At 45.8% G+C, this 27,182-nt stretch overlaps 1 protein-coding gene across 3 annotated transcripts in view; it reads right to left on the minus strand.

Annotated features, from left to right (window-relative positions):
* The window catches only part of DPP6 (dipeptidyl peptidase like 6), a 1,064,355-nt gene that overhangs the window by 781,709 nt on the left and 255,464 nt on the right, over nt 1–27,182 (minus strand). The window contains exon 1 of one of the 3 annotated variants that reach the window (XM_027538502.1): nt 1,239–1,857. The exons of the other annotated variants lie outside the window; for them this stretch is intronic. Coding sequence (XP_027394303.1) covers nt 1,239–1,475 — 237 coding nt within the window. The 5' untranslated portion in view covers nt 1,476–1,857. Of the gene's footprint in view, nt 1–1,238; nt 1,858–27,182 lie in introns of those variants that run through there. 3 annotated transcript variants of the gene reach the window in all.

Consider the following 27,182-nt stretch of genomic DNA (forward strand, 5'->3'; position numbering starts at 1 on the left):
AACAAAACAACCAGTGACCCAAGTCAGGGCATGTTGAATGATCACAGCCTCCTGCTCAGGGCAGAGACAGGAACTGCCCTGGGTCTGTCAGGAGAGGCCATCTGCGGGGGGCTTGTAAGAGGACCTGTGTGCAGGTACCCACCCCCTGCTACCCCCGGGTGGGGACACTCAAAGCTACACACAGTAAACTCTTGGACCCAACACACCCAGCCAGGCTGGACCAGTTGAGCCAGTCCTGTCTGACTGTCTGAGAGCTTGTCTGGGATTTTTTTCTCTGTTTTTTTGTTTTGTTTTGTTTTGTTTTTTCTGGAAACACAAGGTATCAGAAGCATCACTTGGCCCTCCCTGGCCCTCTGAATAGCTGGAAGAGATCAACAGAGGTGGTTGAACTCATCCACCTTGGGCAGCCTGCGGGTGTCCTGCCTGAGTCATCGGTTACTAAGGTGATATGCAAATCCAACCTTTGAAACCCCCAGCTACCAGCCCGGAGAAGAGTAGAAAACGTGCTCCTGGAGAAGTTTTCCCACTAACACAGTCCAAGGTCGTGGCTAGTCCAAGGCTAAGTGTGGGGACAGGCAGGGCCTGACTCGCACCAGCACAAACTGTGCTGGGCCTGGGTCAGAGGGCTGGGCCTCGGAGGCAAGTGCTTTTATTTTATGGTTCGGGAAAGAGGATCACCATCAGCCCCACCACCAGTGGGGGAGGGGATTAGGGGAGGGGTTGGAGAGTGGAGAAGTGAGAGAAGTGACAGCCTGGGAGGTAAGGACTCCAGTGACAGGTGGGAAGGGGCGAAAAGGAGCCTGGGACAGCCTCTTCCTAGAGTCTTAAAGCAGACAAAAGAAAACGTAAAGAAAGAACAGAGAAACCAACTCGTAAGCACACACAGATCGAATTCTCTCTTTAGGATCCATAGCAGCGTGCGGGTAACAGCAAGCGTCCCCGGGGCCGCCGTGAACCCTCAGCCAATTCCACACCCCAGCAGCGCAGCTCCGCCAACGCTGCCCTCAAAGCCACCAACTCTTGGCCCGCCGCCGCTGCAGACCGGGACCCGCTCCAGGACGGCGGTGACCGAGATCCGCGCAAGGAGTGGTTTTGTGGGCGCGCTTCCGGGAGCAGTGGGGGAGGGGAGGGCGCCCCGAGACCCTCGCAGGCGCGGCGCGGGCGTGTCTCCCCCGGGCTCGCCTGGAGCCCCGCGTTTGCCCCCAACCCCCCCCACCCCACCCCCAAGATGCTCTTACGTCCTCGTCGTCACAGTCGCTCCGCGCCTGGTACTGGAACCGGGGCCGGCCGCCCGCGCCACCGCCGCCGCCGCGCTCCCGGGGCGCCGCCGCGGGCGCCTGGGCTCCGAGGGGCTTGGGCCCCGCGCCGTCCTCCTCCGGCCCCTGGCCGCCCAGGAGGCGGCTCGCCTCCGGGGGCGCCGGGAAGGACCGCGAGGTGTTGATCTTGCCAGTGAACCTCTGGTACAGCGAAGCCATCGGTCTCCGCGCGCTCTCGCTGGCTGTCTTTGGGGCGTTTCTGTATCGGCTTTCTCCCTCTGGGGCTCCCGCTCCCCACGCCCTCCGGGGGGAAAAGGGGAGGAAGAAGAAGAGGCGGCGGCGGCGGAGGAAAGGACGGCGGCAGCGCGCCGCTCCTCCCGCGCGCCACTCTCGAGTCGCCGCCGAGCGACCGCCTGGCTCAGCCTCCTCCGCCCCCTCCCCGGCGGCTGGGCCGAGCCAGGGTCTGGCGGTGTGTTCTCGTTCCCTTTGCTTTTCTGTTTTCAACTCTTCGGCACGGCCGCGTACGGCTTAATCAAAGCCATTGAAGGGAAGAAAAACAACAGAAAACCATAAAGGGAGGGAAAATGCCTAGGCCCCGGAATTTGGCACCACCTAGAGCCCGGTGAGCATCCGGAGCGCATCTCCTCGTTCCCCCCGCCCCGGGTCCCCGCGCAGCTCCTCCTCCCCGCCGTCTCCCCACGCGGCCCTTCACCCCCGGGAACGGCGCCCGGGGGTCCCGGGGCTGGCCGCGAGGAGGCCGCGGGGCCACGCAGCTCGTGGATGCAGGCGCGCGCTTGGGGGCTCCGGGCCACCAGGAAAGGGCACCCCGCCGTCTTCCGGGAGAGCGCAGCGAGAGAGGAGGTCCGCGACGGGGAGGGGGCGTCGGGGGCACGGAGGCAGGGGGCGGCACCCCCAGATGCAGGTCCTCGGTTCCGCGCGGGGCTGTGCTCCGCGTCCACGCGCTCGCGGCTGCAATCCCGGCGCCCTGCGGGGCCTTTTCCCTCGTGTTTCCCTCGCAGCTTTTCCTGCCTAACGTGAAACGACAACAGCCGAGACCCCTGGAGGTCGGGGGTGCGCACGGGGGGTGATGGTGTGCAAACCGCGGGGATGCAAGGGAGGGGGCTCGGGGTCGCGGCCTCCGATGGGCCCCCTTCCTTCCCAAACCAAGCTCTGCTCCAAAATCAGGTCTCAAGAAGAAGAGACGGAAAAGGTCACGGAAGGCAGGCAAGGGCCGACCGGGGTGCGGTGGGGTGCGGTGGGGGGAGGGGTGCTTTCCGAGCAACTCAGTTCAGCGCTCCTCCCGGCACACCCCCACTTATTTGTGTGTATCGCGAACTTCATTTTCGTTTTCGATAAACGCGTAAATGCCAACAGAGGCTAAAGCATTTGGTGATGCCTGCAACTTTTCCGAAGCCTGCTCCGCGCCCGCCCCCAGCCCCTGCACTGAGAGGAAGTGGGGAGCCCCGGGTGTGTGGGGGGCGACACCTACTGGGGCGCTCGGGTCTGGGTGCACATTCGCTCTTCCTCTGCAGTGAAACGTGCTCCAGCGCCCCTGTGTGGAAAGACACCCACTGTGCCTGGGCGCTGGGCTCCGGCTCAGACCGCAGGCTGGCGTGTGGTTTGTCCTCTGCCTTTCGGGGTGGATTCCTCCCTCCTGTCCTGCTGGAGTCCACTGTCCTGCTTGAGGGTCTAGGCCTCTCCCTGCTGGTCTCGTCCCCCTCCCCCAACCCCAGATCTTCCACGCGCAGTCCTTTCCCCCTTGTTGGCAGCCCTTGGGCTGGGATGGATCGTCCTGTCCTGAGCGGACTAGGACCCCACACTCCAGACCAGCTCGCACCTGCTCCGGCGCTTCCCCGGTCCTTCCACTCCACGTGGGTGTGGGCATCTTCACCTTCCAGCGGGACTTCCGCTCCGCCATGGTTTCCGTGACCACTTGAGAAAATGGCCCCAACCGCAGGCTGCCAGCGCTTGTTGAGTCTGAGTCCAAGGCCAGCTCCTGGCACCATTGTCCAAACGCAGAAATCCCAGAGGGAAAGAGACCTTGCTGTCCTTTGTCCTAAAAACTGCTGCCTCCTGAGGTGACCCGAGGATGAAAAACCAGATAAAACCAAGGAGGGTCTTTGAATGCAGGAATGGAAAAAGCAGACCCTTATTGTCCTTCCCTCCCTTTATGTTGTAACTATTAATGGAACAGTATAACTGTCTCCCCTCCTACCCCATAGGGAGGAGGCATTTGCCCTACTCTTCTCCCCCCCACCCAGTATACATGCCTCATCCAACCAGCAAATGACTCGCAAGACCCCTATCCCACTCCTTGTACCCTGGGTATCAAAGTGGACTAAAGACCGCTGTTTAACGTCAGTTCTCCCTTGAGCTGGCCCGCTGTTCTAACAGCGTCTCTCTCTCTCATAAACTTTATTTCCCTCTCATTCTGTCTCATGTCTGGAAATTCTTTTCCAACCCAAGCCCGGACCAGGACACCTCCTTCAGGGTCCTTAACTTGGGTGGAGACACTGGAAGTCCGCTGGGAGAGGACCCCTTCAGATCCCTCCCAAGCTCTCAACCTAGCAAATAGTCTTGTTTTAATTAAAATGTATACCACAGCTATCCTCTGTTTAATCCACTATGGTTTCCTTCCACTAAGAAACAGAAGTGCATCTTAACATAGTTCAAAAGATGTTTCCTTTCCCGAAACCATAAAAACAAGTAGAATCAGAATCTGGACAGCTGGGGGCCCCCCACACCACCAAAAGGCAGATATGCCTCCTGCTGATCTGGGGGTGCCAGAGCATCCTGCCCCACTTGACATTGAAGACAGAGGCCACAATTACAAGAACCATCCAGCTAAACCTTAAGAGTCATCACATTCAGATAAATAGGAAATCTTGCTTTCATCCCCCCTCCCCCGCCCAGCTATGCTTTCAGATCCATGAAACTGCTTTCCCAAACCCACTTGAAAGCCCGCCACTGCTGCTCACAGTGGCATCTAGATCTGACACCTCACTAAATATAGAGGCTGTGAGGGTCCCACTGATGTAATACATATGCATATATATATTTATGAAATGTCCATGTATATATTTACATGAATTATAAGAAGAAGCATGATGAATATTTCTTATAGCAATATAGTTCATACAAGATATTTATATGGAAATAGTTTAGCTATCACACATTTTATAGATGTGTGTGTATCAAGGAGAATAGATTGAAAGGGAGATAAGGAAGACATGCAGGGTCTCTCACACTTGAAATTATATTTTCAAGCGAGCATGTAGGTCTTCAAATTACACTTTGGCCAAAGCGACAGAGGATGGGATGGTTGAATGACATCACCAACTCAATGGACATGAGTCTGAACAAACTCCAGGACACCATGAAGGACAGGGCAGCCTGGCGTACTGCAGTCCGTGGGGTCACAAAGAGACACAACTTAGTGACTGAACAGCACGCAACAACAAAAATCTCAACTAAAGGATTCAGATGAAATGATAGGGCCATTCTAATTTATAGTTATTTGTAAAGTGAAAAAAGCTATAAAGCCCATAAACAACTGGGTGAAGAGTTGAGTACAGATGGGTGTCAAAAGAAGTATATCTGAAAATTAAACAGGACAAATGGAAGGCAAGGAGCTGTTGCGATGAGCAGAGGCCAGGGTGGTGGGAGCAGACAGAACACTAATGCAGAAACATCACAAGCTGCAAAGCTTCCTGGGCACCATCTAGATCCGGGGCCCATCAACCAACTTCAAAAGCACCGGGCTACCTTCCTCCACCCACACACTGAATACGACTCATCCTAAAACATGTCCTAGACTTTGAATGTGAGTCTGTGCACACATGTTGGCAAGCGTGTATGCACTCACACATCCAAGTCTGCCTGAAACACTGATACATACACTGCAGGGTCTCTCTGGAACCCTGGATAGACTGTCAGAACCCTGAAGTCCCAAATGCAAAGAGGGAACTGATGAATGAAGTCACGCAACTGCAGAGAATTGCAAGTGGTGGCACTTCATGATGCATAATTCATTCACTTACTGCCTTCAATAACCTTTGCAGAACCCCAACCTTTAAATAAGGAAAAAGATTCTGAAGAGTAGGAAAACTTCCCAGGGAGCGTGTAAATAGAGGGGCAGCGCTGCAGAAGGAAACTTGTCTATAACGGCCTCCACTCAACACTGAACGTCTTGGCTACGAAGTCTAGAAAAGTAGATCTCCATTCCTGCTCGTTGGCTAAGTATGGGAATCTATTTTCAAAAATGTTCTGTGGATTATCTCACATCAAAATTTTAATTCTTCATTATGGCTTAAAACTCTGATCACTGACCCATTTTTTCCATCTAGTCTCACATGATTATTTCTTCCCTGTTTATTAAAAGGTGGGAGTGTGTGTTTATTTTCCCTGGAACCAAATTACAAAACAAATATGGTAAATCATTGGAATTAGGCAGATGCTACAAAATAGGATGGGCAGTTATTTTTTTTAGTGACAATAAAGGGAACTTTCTGGTCTATATGCAAGCTAAGCATTGTAAAAATACCAAAAGTGTATTGAGTCCAGAAGCCCAGGCATGCTTTTTATTACCTAAGAGGTTTTCTTACTTCTAGGAGAGAATTATGTCCTATAGTTTACTTTCCCCTTCTTTTGGAGGAGAAGGAGGAGGACAGAACCTTGCTTAAGATTTTTATTCTTTTCCAAACACTGATATTTCAGAAAAAGAAATGGCCAACTTAGCACACTCTGACAGAAAGGCTTCCCTAAAACACTGGACATCAGTGTTTTTAAAATATTATCACATTGTATTCATACAAATGGAAAGAAATAAAACAAGTATTTTGGTAGCTTGAGAAAATACAGTACCAACTACATAAATACAGAGCACCCATTCTCTCTTGTACTCTCTCTTTAAAATAATTATTTCTTTGCAAGATGACTATCGAGTGGGATCCGGATGGTAAGATGGTAAGATGTCCTTTTCAAACTTTACAAATAGGAAAAGTCCAGCACTAGAAAAAGAGAAGACCACTACTAGCTTTGGGCTTCCCTGTTGGCTCCGTGGTAAAGAACCTGCCTGCCAATGTGGGAGACTTGGGTTGGATCCCTGGGTCAGGAAGATCCCCTGGAGAAGGAAACGGCAAACCACCCCAGTATTCTTGCCTGGGAAATCCCACGGACAGAAGAGCCTGGTGAGCTACAGTCCATGGGGTTGCAAAGATTCAGACACAACTGAGCAACTAAACAACAGCAAAAACAACTCCTGGCTTTAACACAAAGTTAAAGTACAAACTGAATTAACCTTGAGCTTTTTGAATTGATACTTCAAGATTCATATGTTTTAAAGGAAAACATTTATTTTAAGCCTGGCGGGCTACAGTCCATGGGGTCTCAAAGAGTCAGACACGATTGAGTGACTCGCACTTTCATTTCACTTTCAACCGAAAGGCTTATGCTAAAATTAATGTAGTTAAATGTTAGTTTCCAGCAGCACATGTCCCTGCATTTTAGTACTGACTCTGCACTTGCCTGGTTTTCTCATACAGTCTGAAATATACATACAACTCTCTGCCCCGGGCAGCACCTGCTCACCTGGACTTGGTTACTAATACACGTGGTAATGCTGACCACCAAGTAAGTAAAACAATCACTGACTCAACTAAGCCCGTATTTTCCTCTGAGCCTGGTGGGGCTGTGGGAGCCCACCCTCCCTTCCTTTAGGGGTCCTTGAGGGGCCCACTCTCTTCTGTCACCCACACCCATGGACACTGGACTGTGGCCTATTTCCTCTTTCCTCCCATCTTTCACCCTTCTATCTTCCCATCCTCTTTCTGCTCCTCCATGGTCCCTGCTCTGGATCAATATCAGTAAACTGCATTTTTTTTCCTTTAAAAATTCCTTGCTGCGCTCTGAATACTTATAAGAATTTGCTTTTCACTAGCAATGCTGCCTCAGAAAGTATCTGAATAACCACATTAGCCCCTAGAAAAGGCACCAACCTCTGTCTGCTCCCATTTCCTGATGATTCAGTGAGAGCTCCACCATGCTCCCCAAGGCTCCTAAGATTTTTAGAGCACGGGATCCAGAAGAGAGCCTGTTGTTTCTGTCTGTCCCTGGTGATCGCTGGAGAGCAGCCGTGTCATCATCTAAAATGTCTTCATTCATACCCCTTGCACCATTAGATTAAAAAGGAAGGCAACTTCTGCTCTGAAATGCCCCCAAAGCTCCTTGCCTTTCAAACCACACACTTCCCGGGTCCAATGAATTAAGCTGAATCGGCTTCCCTTCAATGTTAAAGTGACATTAACGAGCCTCTGCAATTCAGTGCTTCCCTTTTTAAAGCAACAGAGGTGATGGTTGAGTTCTGGAAGGAGAAAAAGCTTTTATCTGCTCTCTCTTGTGACCAATGGCTGGCATTTCAAAGGACCAAGTCTTGTTTGGCTCTAATGGGAAATGTGAAACCGGCTTGAAAGGACAGGGCTCAGACCCTCACTGAGGGTTATTCTTCATCATGTCACCCAAAGGGATTCTTAGGTTTTCACTGGACAGGAGCAATGGAATAGAAAAGAAGAGATAGAAACAGGATCATTCAAAGGCTGAGTCTTCTTCAGATAGTAGAAAACAGAGCTAGTATTGATTCATTCATCTTGCCATGTAAATTCCACTCAACTGCAGGCCAGTGGAACTGCAGAATACGGAAAATCATCTACTGGGGGCTTCCCATATCTTAAGTTCTCAGCTAAGTGCTCTGCACACATTAAATCATTTAATTCTCACAATTATCATTTTTCACTTGGACGTCCCAGGTGGCGCTACTGGGAAAGAAGCCACCTGCCAATGAAGGAGACATAAGAGACTCGAGTTCCATCCCTGGGTCAGGAAGATCCCCTGGGGGAGGGCATGGTAATCAGTTCCAGTATGCTTGCCTGGAGAATCCCATGGACGGAGGAGCCTGGCAGGTTAGTCCATGGAGTCACAAAGAATCAGACTCAACTGAGTGACTAAGCACGCATACATAAGGATGGGAGGGAATATGAGTAGTCCTTAAATGTGTTGCAGAGCTAAATTATAGGGAAGCCTAGGTGTGAGGCTGATGTAGTGTACCAGCTGGAAATAGCTGGTATACTAAGAAGGTGAGTTAAGCCCAGGGAACCAGCGTCCAGGTGCAGGTGATGAGTGTTTCATGCATCCTGGTATCTGCCTTCCAGACACCGAGGGGCAGAAGAGGGGGCTTCCTCTGATTGGAGAACAGGGGCCTTAGAGAGTCAGGGCCAGAAGCCCTCCCTGAGGCTGACCAGGGATGCGGCGGGCCACCTGCTTCCCGGACATCCATCTGGTTGAATGTGAACCTGCAGAAGTCGCTTTAAAGCCCCTGTCCTGTCCATCTTACCCTGCCTCAGACACTGCCAGAATTAAGACCATACCCTTGAGTTTAGGCATTGTCTGGAATAGCATCAAGAAAAAATCACTGGACATAACTGAGGTCTTACGGTACAGCACAGGGGACTCTGCTCAGTGTTCTGTGGCAGCCTGGATGTGAGGAGGGGTGGAAGGAGAATGGGTTCGTGTATGTGTGTGCTGAGTCTGAAACTATCACAGTCAGGTTAATCGGCCATACTCCGACACAAAATAAAAAGTTCAGAAAAAAGGAACTGGCAATAAAAGCTAGCTAGCATTTAGAAAAATGAATAAATCACACAAGTGTCACCCATTAAAAAAAAAAAGAATGCGGTCTGAGTGAAAAGAAAAACAAACAAGCCTCGGTTAATGGCACACGCACCAGAAGACACACGAGCCTTTCAAGTGTGCGATGGGGCTCTCCCGGCAACACCGGCTCCTTCCTGGGGCAGAGAGTCCCAGCCATGAGCTTCTGGGTCCTGATGATTCATCTTCAGGGTAAGCCATTGCTTCCCCATTCATAACTGTGATGGACTGGAATGTTGTTCGGAAAACACCCACCGACCCTGGACGCCTTTGCAGCTCTACTTCCAGCAGCTTGTTCTGGCCAATGGAGTGTGAATGGACCCGACACAGGCAGAGACCTTCGAGGCATTTCCATAACGTGGCTGACCTCTTGCACCCAGGTGGCCCACCCTCTAAGAACACAGCCTGGGTAGTTGTAGTCACTTCAGCTTGGCCTCCACAACTAACCACACTTGGGAGAGACTTGAATCCAACCCCTGGTTTGGAGTTGAGCTCAGGGATCAGGGAACACAACGCAGAGCCTCCCAGCTGAGCCCAGGGCAGACGCACCACATCACGACTGACCAGCAGAAATGGGAACCTTGATCTTACGTAAGCCATGCCATTTGGGATGGTTTTTCATACTTGCGTCATGCTATATGTCACATTCTAGCTCACTAAAACTAAAATCAAATCCATGCATGAAAAATGGAAGAGCTAATGTCAGTGCTTATTGTAAGCATTTAACTTCCTTATCCAGTAGCTATCTAAATGTCCACCATGTCCCGGTCATGACTCTATTTTATGTTCTAGGGAAGAGGTGAATGACTGAAATGAACTCAGTTCTTGCCTTCATGCAGATTACAGTCAGCCCTCCTCTCAGTGGAGACGGACTGGTGCTCTAAACTACAGGCTGGATTGATAAGGCCATCCTTTCATGAAAAGATGTAACTTTCTCTGTTTATTCTTCCTTTTGGTACATTTACAGCCCTGGCAGTTTTATTAGAAAAAGGCTGTTAGAAACATAGACTACAAATGTGTTCCTAATAATGGTCTAGTTATTGACTGTAGAAGCGCAAAGAGCATCAGTTCAGTTCAGTCGCTCAGTTGCGTCCGACTCTTTGCGATCCCATAGATGCAGCACGCCAGGCCTCCCTGTCCATCACGAAGAGCATGTTCAGCCCCGAATCACAGAGGCTCTCAAAGAATCACTCCTGGACCAGGCACGAATGGAACATCTAGAAATCTGTGAGGATGTGAATTCTGGGTCCCATCCCAAACCTACTGAATCCAAAATTCAGGCTGGGCCCGGTCCTCTGTAATTGTAATGAGCCCACCAGGTAGTTCTGATGAGCACTCGAGTGTGAAAAACAAGCCGTACCAGAATAATCCCTAGAGCACGTTTCTAAACGGCACCCAGGTGAGCCGAGCCAGTCTCAGAATGTTTGTTGATTTTCGGGAAATGGCTTACCCATTTAAAACTCAGAACAGGCATTCTCCAGAGGGTAAGAATTTTTCTAGAATGAATAAAGGCCAGTCTTTCTCACTTAAAGAAGGGTTATCTTGACAGTTCCTTCAAAGCCAAAATATGCAGTTGGCCAAAAAGTGTCTCGGTGGCCAAAAGCAGATACCAACCACATTGTCAAAGCTAACATACATTCCTGTTCGGACTCATCTCAGAGAGACTTTGATTCTGTACCCGAGCTGACAGCCTCACCCATCTTGCCAGGATATATGCAGTTTGGCAGACAAGCTCTGCAGAATTTCAAGAAACAAAACACCTTACTTTCAAAAATTGATTTCATTAAAAATCCTCAGTGCCCCTGGTTTAGACTCATTGCTTTTTTAATGCAATAAAAAAATCTTGAATTAAAAATCAATGAAGTTAATAAACATGTTCAGGTTGAAAACCAACTTTTTATGAACTTAATTTTCCTGAATTTACTCCTTTAGGACACATTAAGCTGTTCAATATAAAACCCATTTTTTTCACCATCACTTAAATTTCCTCCAAATTTTCATGCAACATACTTAAAATTTTAAAATAGGTGAATGCAACTTTAGGTGGTCGTTTTTGTTAAATTGTAATACATTCTCTGACCCACATGCACATGGTTAATATTTATGGCTAATCATTAATGTACACACACAATAGATTCTATGAAGTATGGGAACTAACCTGGAGGAGGAAAATAAACTTCAAGCCTGGTGCTGTGTATCTTCACAGGGCCTTGAGCAAATACAAGAGATATCAATGCAAAACCCTGGTTCCTGCATATATGATATGTCAGATATGAGTGCAGAGGACTCTCATTAAAGAAAACAGATTATATTAGGGCAATAAAACTAAAATAAAGCCACTCATTTGCTTCACATGGGTAATTCGATCACTGTGCACTGTAACTCTATCAACTCCGCTACACCCATCTCTGACCAATTTCCTTCTCATAAAAGGGAGAAATAGGCTTGTCTATACTACTAATTGCATTTCAGATCATTTTAATTTGGAACTCAAAAACAGTAATTCTCCTAACAATCGCTTATATTTATATTCTGCTTGACAGGTAAACAGAAATTGCCTGTTGGCTAAATAAATCCATGAGTCACAAAAGCCTGCAATTTGAACAGATTTTTCCTTACTCACAGCAAAACCAATGTTGACTCTCTGCTCTAAATAGCATGAGGTGGGTCCTACTCATTCCTAGATTGAGCTTGGAGTCTCTGACGGGTCTCATTACCTCATCGTCCACATCGCACCCATAATCCCCACCATGACTTTCTTTGTGAGTCAGCAATATCCAGATTGCATCATCGGCATGTGACATTTTCAGTCTTCATGAGAAAGGATGAATAAATGGATGCTTTCAAGGGACTCTGCTTCTGAGCTGTCTTATGGGAAAGAAGCTACCCATAGAGCAGGATGAGGCTATATGGATATCTGTGTGCTAGCCTTCCTTTATTCCTCTGTAAGACCTCTAACATACACAACCTCAGCTCAACTCTAAATGAGATGTAAATGGTTGGTTGCGATCTAAATGAATTCTGAGTTTCCAAATTGAGCTATTCAAATTCATAAGAGAAATATCTTCCTTGAGTACTTAATAGCCTCAAAGAAAAATATTTTATGATTATTAAATCCAAATATATGGTGGTGGAATAGAATATAAAATTCGTGACTGTGCTAAGACAGAGAGTAAGACTTTAAGTAAGTTAACAACTTACATCAGACCCTCAAGGTGGGATCCCTGTGGCATGATGGGCACTCTCATGGAAAAACTTGGACCAAGAACTGGTCTAACCTTATACCCACTGATTACATCTGCATTTTATTGTTTTCCAATCAAATAACATGAACAACTTCACAGCCAGCCACTGATTCCCTGGCAAAGCAGACGGTCTGTTTGGATTTCTGCACATGACAAAAAATAGTCCCTTGACATGATGGTGCTTCAGAGCACAGACCAACCCAGTGGATAAGCCACTAGTCCGTGGTCTCCATACATGCATGCGTGCGTGCTCAGTCGCTCAGTCCTGTCTGACTCTTTGTGACCCCATGGACCGTAGTCCACCAGGCTCCTCTGTCCATGGGACTTCCCAGGTAAGGATACTGGAATGGGTTGCATTTCCTCCTCCAGGGGATCTTCCTGACCCAACGATCCAACCTGCATCTCCTGCACTGCAGGTGAATTCTTTACCACTGAGCCACCAGGAAGCCCTCCCTGCCTTTGGTCTCCACTTCTGATTAAAGTGGAAAGATGGTGATTTCCTAGGCCAACTGGAAACAGCTCCAGGAAGAGAATGGAAGCAAGTGATCCACAGATTCTGCCATCTCCCTTTGATGCCATTGATCTTTGTAGGAAAAAAATCATAATCACTAAGACAAATGCAATTCTGATTTTATAGTTCCTGGACCATATCTTATCGTTTCCCTGTATGATACTGGCCACATTAAAGAGTTCTCTGAAGATACATCTCATTATTTATTTACTTAAAAGAACCCTTAGATTTGTATTACACTTTATACTGGAAAAGGCTGGATATTATTCATTACATTAGTGCTTTGGAGAAAGAAAGAGCTTTGTTTATTTTCCAGAGGAAATTACGGAAAAGTTACACTCCCATTCTTTCCCACTTTCTGATCATCTCCTCTTAATTTGAAGAATTTCTGTCCTAAAATTAAGGGTCCCTACTTGGCTAAAGATATATAAAAAACTTTCTGAGTGGCATTGGAAAGGGTTTTTCCCCTCCTGGATAGAGGATAGTGGCGTGAGGAAGGACCTCTTCCTTCTCCCCCCAGCATTGTCCCTCTAGTTTATTGTCTCTGGACACAGTTGTATGAGGCCTGAAAGGCAAGGAGCTACTGCAGCCTCTTTGTTGCCATGAGGAAAGAGTCAACTGCTTGCACTGATGTAAACAAAGAACCCCAACAGAATGGAGCTGGTAAACTAAACCCAGAACAGTTCCCCAGTTAGAAACCCCTGTTTTACCCCCTTTCAGTAAGAATAGCTACTCAGCCCAAAGTGCTGCTAACAGACACAATCAGACCCCAACTCGTCCTCAGTGGCTCTTCGAATGAGGAGAATTCACTAAGCATTGGTTTTCTCACCTACAGCATGAAGATGATAAGAGAGGCTACTCCTATCAGCTTTATCTACAACACAGGGCTCCTGAGCGGTTCCAATCCATTGCTTTTATAAGAGAAAACAAAAACTTCTTAGATATACCTAACCTTTGGGAGAACAGGGGCTGCCTATAGTTCACACTCTGCAAAACACCTCACTGAGCTTTTTCATCTGATTCTTTCTTGTTTTTGTCCATGACTCTGCATTTGGACTTTTTGTTGATTTTGACAGCTTCTTCCACCTAGAGTACTTGATGGAAAATATTTTTCAATTATCAAAAGCCTGAGTGAGCTTCCTTGGTTAGCAACTCTGTGGATTATCACATATATGCTTGATGCTTCCTCATTCCACAAGGAGAGGACAACAGAGAATGTGTGATTGGAATCCTCCTAGAGTTTGCTCTATGAGCCTCTGTCTGTGAAAGAAAGTGAAAAGTGTTCATCGCTTGAGTCATGATTCTCCAGGCAAGAATACTGGGGTGGGTAGCCATTCCCTTCTCCAGGGGATCTTCCTGACCCAGGGATCGAACCTAGATCTCCTGCCTTGCAGGCAGATTCTTTACCATCTGAGCCACCAGGGAAGCCCAACGAGAGAACGAGCTATTGTGGTTTTTTTTTTCCTTTTCTTTTAGCTGCACTGCACAGCATGTGGGATCTTAGTTCCCCAACTAGGAGTCAAACTTGCCACCACTGCAACGGAAGCTCAGAGTCTTAATCACTGGACTGACAGGGAAGTGCAGTCAAGAAAAGCTATGACTGACCTAGGACAGCCTATTAAAAAGCAGAGACATTACTTTGCTAACAAAGGTCCATCTAGTCAAAGTGATGGTTTTTTCAGTACTCATGTATGGATGTGAAAGTTGGACTATAAATAAAGCTGAGCACCAAAGAATTGCTGCTTTTGACTGATGGTGTCAAAAGACTCTTGAGAGTCCCTTGGACAACAAGGAGATCCAACCAGTCCATCCTAAAGGAAATCAGTCCTGAATATTCATTGGAAGGACTGATGCTGAAGCTGAAACTCCAATACTTTGGCCACCTGATGCGAAGAACTGACTTATTGGAAAAGACCCTAATGCTGGGAAAGATTGAAGGTGGGAGAAGAAGGGGATGACAGAGAATGAGATGTTTGGATGTCAACACTGACTCAATGGACATGAATTTGAGCAAGCTCTGGGAGATGGTGAAGGACAGAGAGGCTTGGCATGCTGCAGTCCATGGGGTTGCAGAGGTGGATATGACTGAGCAACTGAACTGATTAAAAGCCTTTCATTCACATGGCGTGAAGAAACATGTTCTGTGAGATATTCTCTATCTAGGGCTGATAAAGCCAGAGAGAAGTAGTGTGGATCCAAAGCAGGGAGGGGAGAAGAGAGGAAAGAGTCATTGCCTTACCAAATGAAATCATAATATTATAATTTTTGTGTAGATCAGCAGGCTATACTCAAAATATGCTCCAGTAGGCAGTTTCTTTGCCTCAAAGAGGCTCCTAAGAAGCAAACTTTGACTTGGCATCAGAAGAAGCCATTTAGAACATGCAACCAGGGCTGCCATAAGCTGAAAAATGGTGGGCTTGGAATCCTCTAGCCCACAGGAGGAGGAGGGCAGGCTGTGCCCCGTGCAGGCAGGGCATGTGTTCTGGGCACTAGGAACCAGTGAAAGTTAGAGTGCAAGTCACTCAGTCATGTCTGACTCTTTGCAACCCCATGGACTATACAGTCCATGGAATTCTCCAGGCCAGAATATTGGAGTGGGTAGCCTTTCCCTTCTCCAGGGGACTAGGAACCAGAGTAATGGTCAACAATACAAGGAAAGATATTCCAGCTCCAGTGGACATATAGAACTTTGCATTCAGAATATCTGGAAAGAAACTTATTTTAGTACATATACATGTTTTTAATACTTTACAAAATTAAGCTCTGGAGTTGCCTTTTGGAATTGCACATGGAGGGGCAATGCCTTCGCATCTTAATCAAGCCTACAGAGGCAGTGCTAAAAGGGAGTGGACTATACATTTTGCTCCAGGTTGATCAGCCTCCTGTTTATCAAAGGCAAGGACCAGTAATATTTCAGATAATTTTTTTTTTTTTTTTACAGAACTTGGAGTTGAGGGAAGAAAGCCAGAAAAACAGGTTCATAAAGTGCATTCATTCCCTTTATCTTGCAGCCTGTTTTGATTGTTTGGATCTTGTGCATTGTTTGTTCTGCGTTTCGACCCAGGGGACGGAAAGAACACAAGGAAAATAAATACATTTCTCACAGTCTCATGGGCCTTTCTTTTATTTTCATTTCCTCTCACAGCTTCTCCTCCCAGTCCTTCCACACCAAAAGCACCCTCGTGACAGCATCCTTACCATTTCAAAACAACTCGGCACATTCTGTTCACCTACAGCTGTTTATTTCGATAACCCTTTGATGAATTCAATCAACTGCAAAAATGAAAGCAACACAACAAACAACAGAAAAGACAAAGCAAAACAGGACAGGCTTGTGATCGTGCTGATTTTGAGCACACAGCTTCGAGCTTGACGCTGCCGCTTGAGGGCGCTATGGGAGTTCAGAAAGGCAAGCTGTGCTCAGCCCTGGGTGGCTAGGGCAGCCCTTCATGCCGATCACACCATTTCTGCATTCAACTGATCACACAGGAAACGAGGCAGCCTCTTAGAAGACTTTTGTTTCCTAGGAAAAGGAAGACTGCTGTTCTGTTTTCACGCTTTAAATGTTTTAAAAGCTTTCAGAAAACTAAAATTGGGTCAAAATGAATCACGACTCCGTCTTTATTTGTTGAAGATTCAGATATTCTGGGGAGGGGACGGTGGGCACAATAATGAGCTGAATTCCCATATATCATGGAGGACAGACAGACTGATGAGTTTGTGTGCCAAGAAGTTCATGGCTCAGGAGGGGTCCTGGATCCCCTGTGGTCTCTTATCCACTAGACCCTCGGTATATGGGATACGGAATCGGCATGAGTGATGTCAGAAAGCACTGGAGCTACTGAGAAGCAGTGATGGGCTGGACTATAAACAAGCATTATTGGGCCTAGATCAGCTTATTCCATCTATCACTTTCTCCTTCCCCCCTCCTCCTCCCTCCAGATAAAAAGAAACCCAGAGAGCAGAAGCTACGCTGTGATAGCTGACATCCTTTCCAAAAAAATATGTGAAATAAATTCAGCACCTTGGAGAGCAGCCTGGCAACCGTTAGGTCTGCACAAGTCTTTGTGGAAATATGAATGTTATGATCTTTGAAAAATTATTCATTAATTTAGAAAATACCGCTTTACAATTTAAGTCAGCTTTTAAAACATGCATGTCTTCGTACACACAAGGGATCTCAGAAGCTAGGACATCAGTAGATCCATTGATACCTGCAAATGAACTCAATTTATTTGTAAACTTTCCATCCTTGAAGAGTTTTGTGTATGAATGATGACAGAGTCAATTGAGGGCAAGCTTATAACCGTATGTTTCACATGCGTCACAGTGTTTAATAATTTTATAAGTCCTGTGATGTGGCTATTACCAAGATGGGATTCCAACTGAGGGGGACACTCTACAGGAGCACCCCCACTACGTGTCTGTACACTTCTGTCATTTTGATGAGTCTTGCACTAAAGCACATCGCAGGAAGATGTCAAACTGAATTTCCAGGTGGCATAACCATAACCTGACTTCAAAGTCCAGCTCAACAGTCCATCCAGTGATTTTTCAGAAGTGACTAATTGTCCTGCTGGATCGTCATGACATCTCCAAGTACTTGCCTCACAAAGTACATCACGCTCTATCTTGTGCTCTTCATTCATTTATTCACCCGACACATACTACAGAGCCTTAACATGGCTGACCATGTCTTATCTCCCCCATCAGATGTTCCTTAAGACATGCGTCTAACTGAGGTTCAAGCGAGGAACTCTGTTGTATACAGACAAGTTGCTCAAATTAGAGGAAAGTCCATTTAAGCCCCAGTTATCTACACAGTCTTCACAGAGGTGGTCTTCTGGAAGATACTGTGTTGGAGTCAGTTGGGAGATGCTCTGATTGGTGATGGCTGAGACCCCAGTGATACAAAGATGCTATATTGTTCACAATAGCACCTTTCAGAAATGACGGACCATAATCCACAGGCAGGCCATGCTAGCTATGAAATCAGCGTATGATTTTAAAGAAGAATGTGAAAACCTCCTGCTCTGTGTGTTCTCTTCCTGCAGGCATGCTGGGCTCCTCCCAGGGTTGGGTACCTGCCTTGAGTCTCCTGCCCCAGAGTACAAGCTCCTTGAGAGGAGAAACTGCTTCCATTTCCTTTACTGTTCATACCAGTGTCTATTGCAGTGCTTGGAACACTGGACATGGCAACGAGCATTGGTCAAAGGAATGAAAAGGTCTAAAACAACTACAGTAAAGGCGTGGCAGACAAGTCTTGGTTGCCTATCATATCAAAGACCCACTGAAGCAAGTGTAGACAGAGTTTCCCTGAATTTATCCATATGTCCTGGGGGATGGCTTCCAACACCCTAGTTTCCCAAGGCAAATAGAGAAAGACAAATAATTTGATATCCACCAAGAAAACTGCCAATATCCACTGATCATCGAAAAAGCAAGAGAATACAGAAAAACATCTACTTTTGCTTATTATTTGTGGCAAAGCCTTTGACTGTGTAGATCACAACAAACTGTGGGAAATTCTTAAAGAGGTGAGAATACCAGATCACCTGACCTGCCTCCTGAGAAATCTGTATGCAGGTCAAGAAGCAACAGTTAGAACCAGACATGGAACAAAGACTAGTTCCAAATTGGGAAAGGAGTGTGTCAAGGCTGTATATTGTCACCCTGCTTATTTAACTTATATGCAGAGTACATCATGCGAAATGCCGGGCTGCATGAAACACAAGCTGGAATCAAGATTGCTGGGAGAAATGTCAATAAAGCTCAGATATGCAGATGACACTACCCTTACAGCAGAAAGCGAAAAAGAACTAAAGAGCTTCTTGATGAAAGTGAAAAAGGAGAGTGAAAAAGCTGGCTTAAAACTCAACATTCAAAAACTAAGATCATGGCATCCAGTCCCATCAATTCATGGCAAATAGATGGGGAAACAATGGAAACAGTGAGAAACTTTATTTTGGGGGGCTCCAAAATTACTGCAGATGGTGACTGCAGTCATGAAATTAAAAGACGCTTGCTCCTTGGAAGACAAGCTATGACAAACATAGCTGCGGCTGCTACTAAGTTGCTTCAGTCGTGACCGACTCTGGGCAATCCCAGAGACACCAGCCCACCAGGCTCCTCTGTCCCTGGGATTCTCCAGGCAAGAATACTGGAGTGGGTTGCCATTTCCTTCTCCAACGCATGCATGCATGACAAATGTAGGCAGCATATTAAAAGGCAGAGACATAACTTTGCCGACAAAGGTCTAGATAAAGCTTTGTTTTTTCAAGTAGTCATGTATAGATGTGAGAGTTGGACTGTAAAGAAAGCTGAGCGCCAAAGAATTGGTGTTTTTGAACTGTGGTGTTGGTGAAGACTGTTGAGAATCCCTTGGACTGCAAGAAGATCCAACCAGTCAATCCTAAAAGAAATCAGTCCTGAATACTCACTAGAAGGGCTGATGCTGAAACTGAAACTCCAATACTTTGGCCACCTGATGCAAAGAACTGACTCATTGGTAAAGACCCTGATGCTGGGAAAGATTGAAGGCAGGAGGAGAAGGGGACAACAGAGGATGAGATGGTTGGATAGCATCACCAACTCGATGGACATGAGTTTGAGCAAGCTCCGGGGGTTGGTAATGGACAGGGAAGCCTGGCAAGCTGCAGTCCATGGGATCACAAAGAGCTGGACAAGACTGAGTGACTGAACTGAACCGAACTGAAGCAAAACATCTGGGTATGCCTGTTATCAAGATAGGTCTTCTCATAATTCAAGGAAATGCATTTGTTGCTCAGGGCTGGTAGTCACTACCTTCTAGCTGTTGTTTGGTCACTCAATTGTGTCCAACTCTTTGTAACCCCATGGACTGTGTCCCATCAGGCTTCTCTGTCCATGGGATTTCCCAGGCAAGAATATTGGACTGGGTTACCTCTGAATAGTCTTCATAGCCTTCAGGAATGAACACATCTTTCATATAGAGGAGGTTTAATAGCGTGAAGAGGGAAAAGCCTTTCCTTTGAGATTTTTGTTTGTTTTAGTGGCAAATAATTTATCTTTAATGGCTAATGAAAATGTATCCTAGAGAAACTAATATTGCACAATGCCACTTAAACTAGGTATATATTATATAAATCTCTCCAGTGTGGTTTATCTATCCAAAATGGAATTAATACCATTGATAAGCCAATGTAATATTTCCATATTATGACATTAACTGATTTCCTATATATACTAGTGGTGTCAAATGTTTAGTTATTCACTTACATATTCATCTATTGTTATTTACTCCCTAAGTCTTGTCTGACTCTTTGTGACCACAGGCTGCCCTGTCTTTCACCATGTCCTCGAGTTTGCTCAAATTCATGTCTGTTGTATCAGTGATGCCATCCAACCATCTCATCCTCTGTCATCCCCTTCTTCTCCTACCTTCAATCTTTCCCAACATCAGGGTCTTTTCAAATGAGTCAGTTCTTTGCTTCAGGTGGCCAAAGTATTGAGGCTTCAGCATCAGCATCAGTCATTAAGTCATTTTAAAAGATTAAATGTTGGTAGTTATAGCAACAGTGATGTGTTTTTGAAAGCTCAATAAAGATTTGCTGGAAGGGCTCCCTGTGAGTCTTGGAGAAATACATGCGGCTCCAGGCCAGAGCATCTGAATGAGCCTGCTCTGTGGTCCTGGGAGACTCCGACTATTGGTCTCAAACAACGATTCTGTCTCAGTGAACACTTGAGCACACTCGCAGGGAAAATGAATTTGTAGAATGTAAACCAACTGAAGTCTTTCCTCCAAGGAACCTGTCAGGGTCAATACTGGTCACAGTCAGCTACCTCTCTCCTCTCTGGTGCCTGTCATCCCACCAACTTCAAAGGGGCTCAAACACAGTTCACTCCTGATATTGTCATTAACATGATTTTTCACTGAGCCTAGAGAGTGCCAATGTTTGCATTAAGATGCACAGATCTAAATCAACCTTGAACTGGATAGACTAAGAAAGGTGCAACAAATAACACTATAGTTTTGAAAAGTTAGTCACTCAGTTGTGTCCAACTCTTTGTGATCCTATGGACTATAGCCTGCCAGGCTCCTCTGTCCATGGGATTCTCCAGGCAAGAATACTGGAGTGGGTTGCCATTTCCTTCTCCAGGGGATCTTCCCCACCCAGGTATTGAACCTGGGTCTCCTGCATTGCAGACAGATTCTTTACCATTTGAGACACCAGGGAAGCTTGATAGTTTTGAATGTTATTCTCAAATCGATTGCTTCTTGCCTTCCATTTGCATTGGGATATCATATCTACTGAGATTTCTGATGACCGGATATGTTCACCAAAGACATGCCTGTTGGGTTTCTAGATCCTGAGGAATGTCACTCCCCACCGGAACACACATCGTGGATCACTGGTGCCAACAGTGGTGCAAAGCTGGTCACGTCTTTCACCGTGCCATCTCACTGCACGTGGTGAGTTTTCCATGGACACTGAAGCATAGCAAGTGACAAACAGAAATTTTAAAATTTGGAAAAATACCTCCTTGCTTGAATGAGTAGAATGCTTGCCATATAGGGAAGTCGGGTGTGTCTGTAGCCCTGCTTCCTGAGGAGGTGTAAAAATGGGGGTACAATGGGGCTCTTTCCACATCTCATCGGCCCATGAATAATGGGAGCCCCCACCGGATGGCTCCACAAATGTCAGGAAAAAAAACCTAACTCAGGTTCTCCAGTGTGCTGCAGACAAGACATTTGAAACTCAGTTCCTCCAGGTTTCTCACTGGAGAAAGGAGAGATTAACAGGTTTTTCAGGGATTATTAAAGCTGTTAAGTAAACTTCTTATATGATGTTTAACACACACACTCACACACACACACTCTCTCACACACACACACACTCACACACACACACTCACACACACACACACACACTCACACACTCACACACTCACACACTCACACACACACACACACACACACACACACACACGGGTTTTCACTGGTCTCCCTAGTGCTATACCATGCCTATCCTTTCACTGGGTGGTTCAGCCAATGGGTTCACATTTATAAAACAGTCTCTTCATTTTTTTTTAAAGACTTTATGTTTGCCAAGGTCTCCAACATCAAGGAGAGCGGCTCTCCTGTTTTCATCAATATAGCTAATAAATACATTGTACCGAGGACGTAAAAAAGGGCACACGGTGCCAAGACGATGTATGGGAATCATCTCTGTGGATATCTGTGGATGAGACAAGATTAAAAAACATTCAGTCTGTGCCTCTGCTATAATCTCGAGCTTCTTGGTGCTTTTACATCTTCCATATAGCCTTCCTAGGTGTGTTTAAGTTGATAAATGTCTCTCTGGATAGAAGCATCATGCTAGAATATCAGTGCCTACAGATGGAATTTGTACATCAGAAGCTGGGTGCCTCAATCCTCTGGCTTACTACCACCATCACAAGTAATTCCTACAAGAAAAATAAAATATTTCCTGCACTTGGATGAGGAGCAGAAAGGAAATAAAATACATTAGTATTGTACTGGAGACATCACTTCAGGCTTGCGTTACTCGTTCATTATCCATAATGAATGAAATGATTCACGTAATTTAACATTGAAAGCCTAAGTGATTACTATTATTGTATCACTGCTACATCCGGAAGGCGATGAATTCTAGAGTGTACTTTATTCACTTTGCTTACTCAAGTCTTAGAGTAAATCCGTTACTGGACCACACCATGGTTCTTTTCTAATGGAGCCTCTTCACTCTGTCACTCAAAGATGGCTTAGAAGAGGACAGTGTCCACGGAAGCTAAGCATTGAGCTGGTCAGCAATCGCTCCACAAAGGAAGGGCATAGCACAAAGGGTTTTCTGGTCCAAGAGCCTCAGGACTAGGTGGGAAGGGCACTCTTGAAGGAAGCCAAGACACAGAAATAAGCCAAGCAGAAGCTGTGGACTCTGGCCATTTTGTCTATGTTTCAGCTTCAGAGAAGTTTCAATTTGAATTGGGTGGGTGTGGGACTTTGAATTCAATCGGTGAATAGAACTGACCAAATAAATTGATGGCTTATCTTCTCAATTTTCTATTGGTTGAGTTTTTATGAGACAAACGTAGCCTTCAAATAGGTCGGTGAGAAGAGAGAAAGGGGAATAAAAACAGAAGTGAAATTGAAGTGAACCACAAATGCCAAGATGAGTGAAGGGACACGCAAACAATGCCCAGACACTTGCAAGGGTAACTTATTTGTCCTTGGCTGGCTCCACACCTTTAGACCACTGGAAGATAGCACTACACGTACTGATGACTGCTGTAAGGACGGATTCATAATCTACTAATAAAAAGGGGAGAGACGTATTGGGTAGTTGAGTGATGCATATCAAGCACACACACAAAATGTGTCTTAAGTCAAAAGCAGTAAAACAAGAACCCTTAATCTCAACACATGTATAAGGAAGGAAGGAGGGAGGGAAGGAGAGAGAGAAAAAGGAAGGAAGGAAGACCCATAAATCTGGGGACCTTGGCCATGGAGAAGGGCCTCACGGCAGCAGCAGCAGTATGCAGAAGTTGCATAAAGGCACAGTGGGGTCTGGAGCGGTATGCATGGTAGACGCTCCATGTCCCCATCGGCGTGACCTCAGACAAGTCATATGTGTTTCCCAGAATCTCAATTGCCTCAACTAGAAGTGCACAAGGTTAGAACAAGGGCATTCTTGTTCTTTCATGCTCTAAGCTTTATATAATACACTATTAGCAGCAGAAATGCCTTTCTTGCTTTGAAAGGATCTGGGCAGGTAACTTCTGTTTTTAGATAAAAGAATAGATTGTATAGTTTCTGGGAAGAAATAAAAGTTATACAGGAAAAAGTGGTGCATTTAGCTGGGTCCACACTTACTAGTCATATTTTGATATAGCTATTAACACTAATACTACTGCTATAGAATTCACATCATTCATAGTAACGAGGTCATCTCAATGACCCCCCTACCAATATCACTGTGCAGAAACCGGCCACTGAGGCTGTCTATAAACATGCTAATATTGGACAGAGAAAGACAAATATCATAAGATATCACTTATATGTGGAATCTAAAAAATGATACAGATGAAGCTACCTATCAATACAAAACAGACTCACAGAAAATAAACTGATGGTTACCAAAGAGAATAAACTTAGGGCTACCAAAGAGCATAACCATAAGTTTATTTTCTGTGTCTGTGAGTCTGTTTGTTTTGTATTGATAAGTAGGTGGGGGACACATGTGACCTGTGGCTGATTTATGCCAATGTATGGCAAAAACCACCACAATATTGTAAAGGAATTATCCTCCACTTCAAATAAATTAATTTTAAAAAAGAATAGCAGGAGTGGGGGAGAGATAAATCAGGAGTTTGGGATTAACAGATACACACTACTGTATATAAAATAGGTAAACAGGGACCTCCTGTGTAGCACAAGGATTCACATTCAATGACTTGCGATGGCCTGTAGTAGAAAATAATTTGAAAAAAGAATGCACGTACACATGCATTATACGTATAACTGAATCATTTTGCTGTACACTTGAAACTAACACAACACTGTAAATTAACTATACTTCAATAAAATAGAAAAGCAATACACTTGTGTGTATAAATGAACTCCAATTAATCAGTTACATTCAAATTGCAAAGGCGTCTAGACAAAATAGCTTACTAGAGGAAATTGAAAAAGCAGCCATTTGTAATAAGCATTGCTTGCTCTTGTTTTCACAGAGAAGGGCTCCAAGTAAAAAGCGGGACTGTGAACCTATGTGTAGAATATTTGTTAAAATCCTGTTGGTTTCCAAAAAAGAACCATGATCATGAATGGGCTTTCATTTTTTCCCTAGAAAATTAATCATCCAAGAACCATGGCCACTGCTGGTTTAGCTTATGGAATCACTCACGGTGACAAATAAAACTGCACCAAACGCATATGGAGATGAAGGAGCTGTAGGTACAAGGTCACCTCTTTGTGGGGAAGATTTAGAGCCTTGCAGGAAATCCCCTGACCCTGTGGTCAGTATAAAGAGCCGTCTCTCCTCAACCAGCTGTGAGCCCACTGCAGTCAGGAGTCCTTTCTCACACTGAAGTTAAATAGGCATCGTGGTGCTGGAAGGGACTTCGGAGATGGCTCAGGTTGACCTTCTTTGTTTGGACACAGGGAAACCACCTCAAAATGAAAGAGACTTCTCTGCAGAGTCAAACGTCATTGCAGAGGGACAAACAGGAAAAGAAAGAAACAGTGAGGACTTCCCTGGCGATCCACTGGTTAAGAACCCGCCTGCCAACGCAGGGGACGCGGGTTCAGTCCCGGGTCGGGGAAGATCCCACGTGCCATGGAGCAGCTAAGCCAGTGAGCCGCAACTGCTGAAGCCCGCACGCCTTAGAGCATAACTCTGCTATGAGAGAGGCCGCGGCATGAGAAGCCCATACACGGTGACTGAAGCCCAGCCACTGCTCACCGCAGCGAGAGAAAGCCCACATGCTGCAACGAGACCCAGGGCAGCCAAAAATGAAAAAAATTAAATGAAACACACTAAAACCTTAAAACAACGTAGTTTTTAAAAAATAAAATAAACAGAGAAAGAGAGAGGAGAGAGAGGTAAAGAGAAAACAATTTCTCTTTTTCTTCACTAAGGATGTGCATGTATTCTAAGGACAAAGCGGGAGGCAGACAACTCTGCTCAGTGTATTTACTCTGCAAGATATTCGAATGAGTCCACAGCATACAACACAGTAGTTAAAAACCAAACTCCCCAGACTCCTAGCCCAGAATCCCTAGATCCAGATACTGTCTCCCTCACTCACAGGGTCTCAGGAGAGTGACTTGGGGAGATAACCCAGGGGAGTCACTTCCCCACAGGAACCCTCGCCAGGCAGCTGTGATCAGTACTATTATTGGTTAGCCTGCGGCAGCTCCAGAGATACAGAAGTTGCATATGGCAAAAAAAGAAGTAATTGTTCCACCCAGGAAAGTAACCATTTGGCAAGATGGTGGTGATAAATTTTGAGGACAAAAGGGATTGAGGCCCTACATACACCTTGAGGAAACCACAACTGAAAAGACACATGCACTCCAATGTTCATCACAGCACTATTTACACTAGCTAGGATATGGGAGCAACCTAGATGTCCATCAACAGATGAATGCATAAAGAAGCCGTGCTATTAATACATATACACAATGGAATATTACTCAGCCATAAAAAGGAATGCATTTGGGTCAGTTCTAATGAGGCGGATGAACCTAGAGCCTATTATAGTGAAGTAAGTGAGAAAGAAAAAGACAAATACAGTATATTAACACATATATATGGCTTTCCTGATGGCTCAGCTGGTAAAGAATCTACCTGCAATGCAGGAGACCTGGGTTTGATCCCTGGGTTAGGAAGATACTCTGGAGGAGGGCATGGCAAACCATTCCAGTATTCTTTCCTAGAGAATCCCCATTGTCAAAGGAGCCTGTCGGGCTACAGTGCATGGCATCGCAAAGAGTCGGACACGGCTGAGTGACCAAGCACTGATTTAATGGAATCTAGAAGACGGTCCTGATGAACCTATTAGCAATGGAGACGCAGACATACAGAACAGACTATGGATACAGAGGGGGAAGGAGAATATGGGACTGATGGAGAGAGTAGCGTATGTAGAGTTCATAGCCAGTGGGAATGTGCTGTATGATGCAGGGGTCTCAGACGGGTACTCTGAGACCACTTAGAGGGTGGGATGGAGTGAGAGGTGAGAGGAGGTTCAGAAGGGAAGGGATGTATGTGTACCTGTGGCCGATTCACGTTGATATATGGCAGGAACCAACAATGTTGTAAATCAATTATCCTCCAATTGAAATAAATAATTTTTTAAAAAAGGGATTGAGGCCCTAAAATTTGGGGAAGAGAAAAGATAAGGAAAGTGCCTCTTTAGCACAAAGATTCTAGATCTTTTGTCTCTTTAAACGTAAATGAGACTTGTGGGAGGGAATCTTGGCTACAGTCAAACATTACAAAATTAATCATAACCTTTTCTTTCGTCTGAGTTCATCCCTGAGACTCAATACTGAGAAATCTTGTTTTAGTCTTGAGACAAGAAGGAAAAGTCCAGGCCTACAATTTAAGAGAATTCCCAGGGATGAGGAAGAAGACTTAGGCACCGAGAAGCCTGGTACACAAGTGAGGATTTTCTCATCAAAAATCTCTCTTGAAAATTTCAGTTGGGGAAACCCAGCACACATGTTACTCGTGAGTTGGTGGTGCCATGGGGAGTTAAGGGGAAGCATGTGTATTCACTCTGGGGCAGGAGGGAGAGGTGACAGACAGCAAGAGCTCTGTTGAGCTGGGAGGTGAGGGCTCCCAGTGGTCAACCGCAGACTCTGGGCAGGCCTGGAGGGGCGTGAATGACATTGCTCCTATATAAACAGCTCAGGGACACTGAGATCCTCTGACATGTCTCAGGGCTGGAAAAGGGTTAACA

The sequence above is a fragment of the Bos indicus x Bos taurus genome, chromosome 4, assembly GCF_003369695.1.
Source record: "Bos indicus x Bos taurus breed Angus x Brahman F1 hybrid chromosome 4, Bos_hybrid_MaternalHap_v2.0, whole genome shotgun sequence".
Taxonomy (NCBI): Eukaryota; Metazoa; Chordata; class Mammalia; order Artiodactyla; family Bovidae; genus Bos; species Bos indicus x Bos taurus.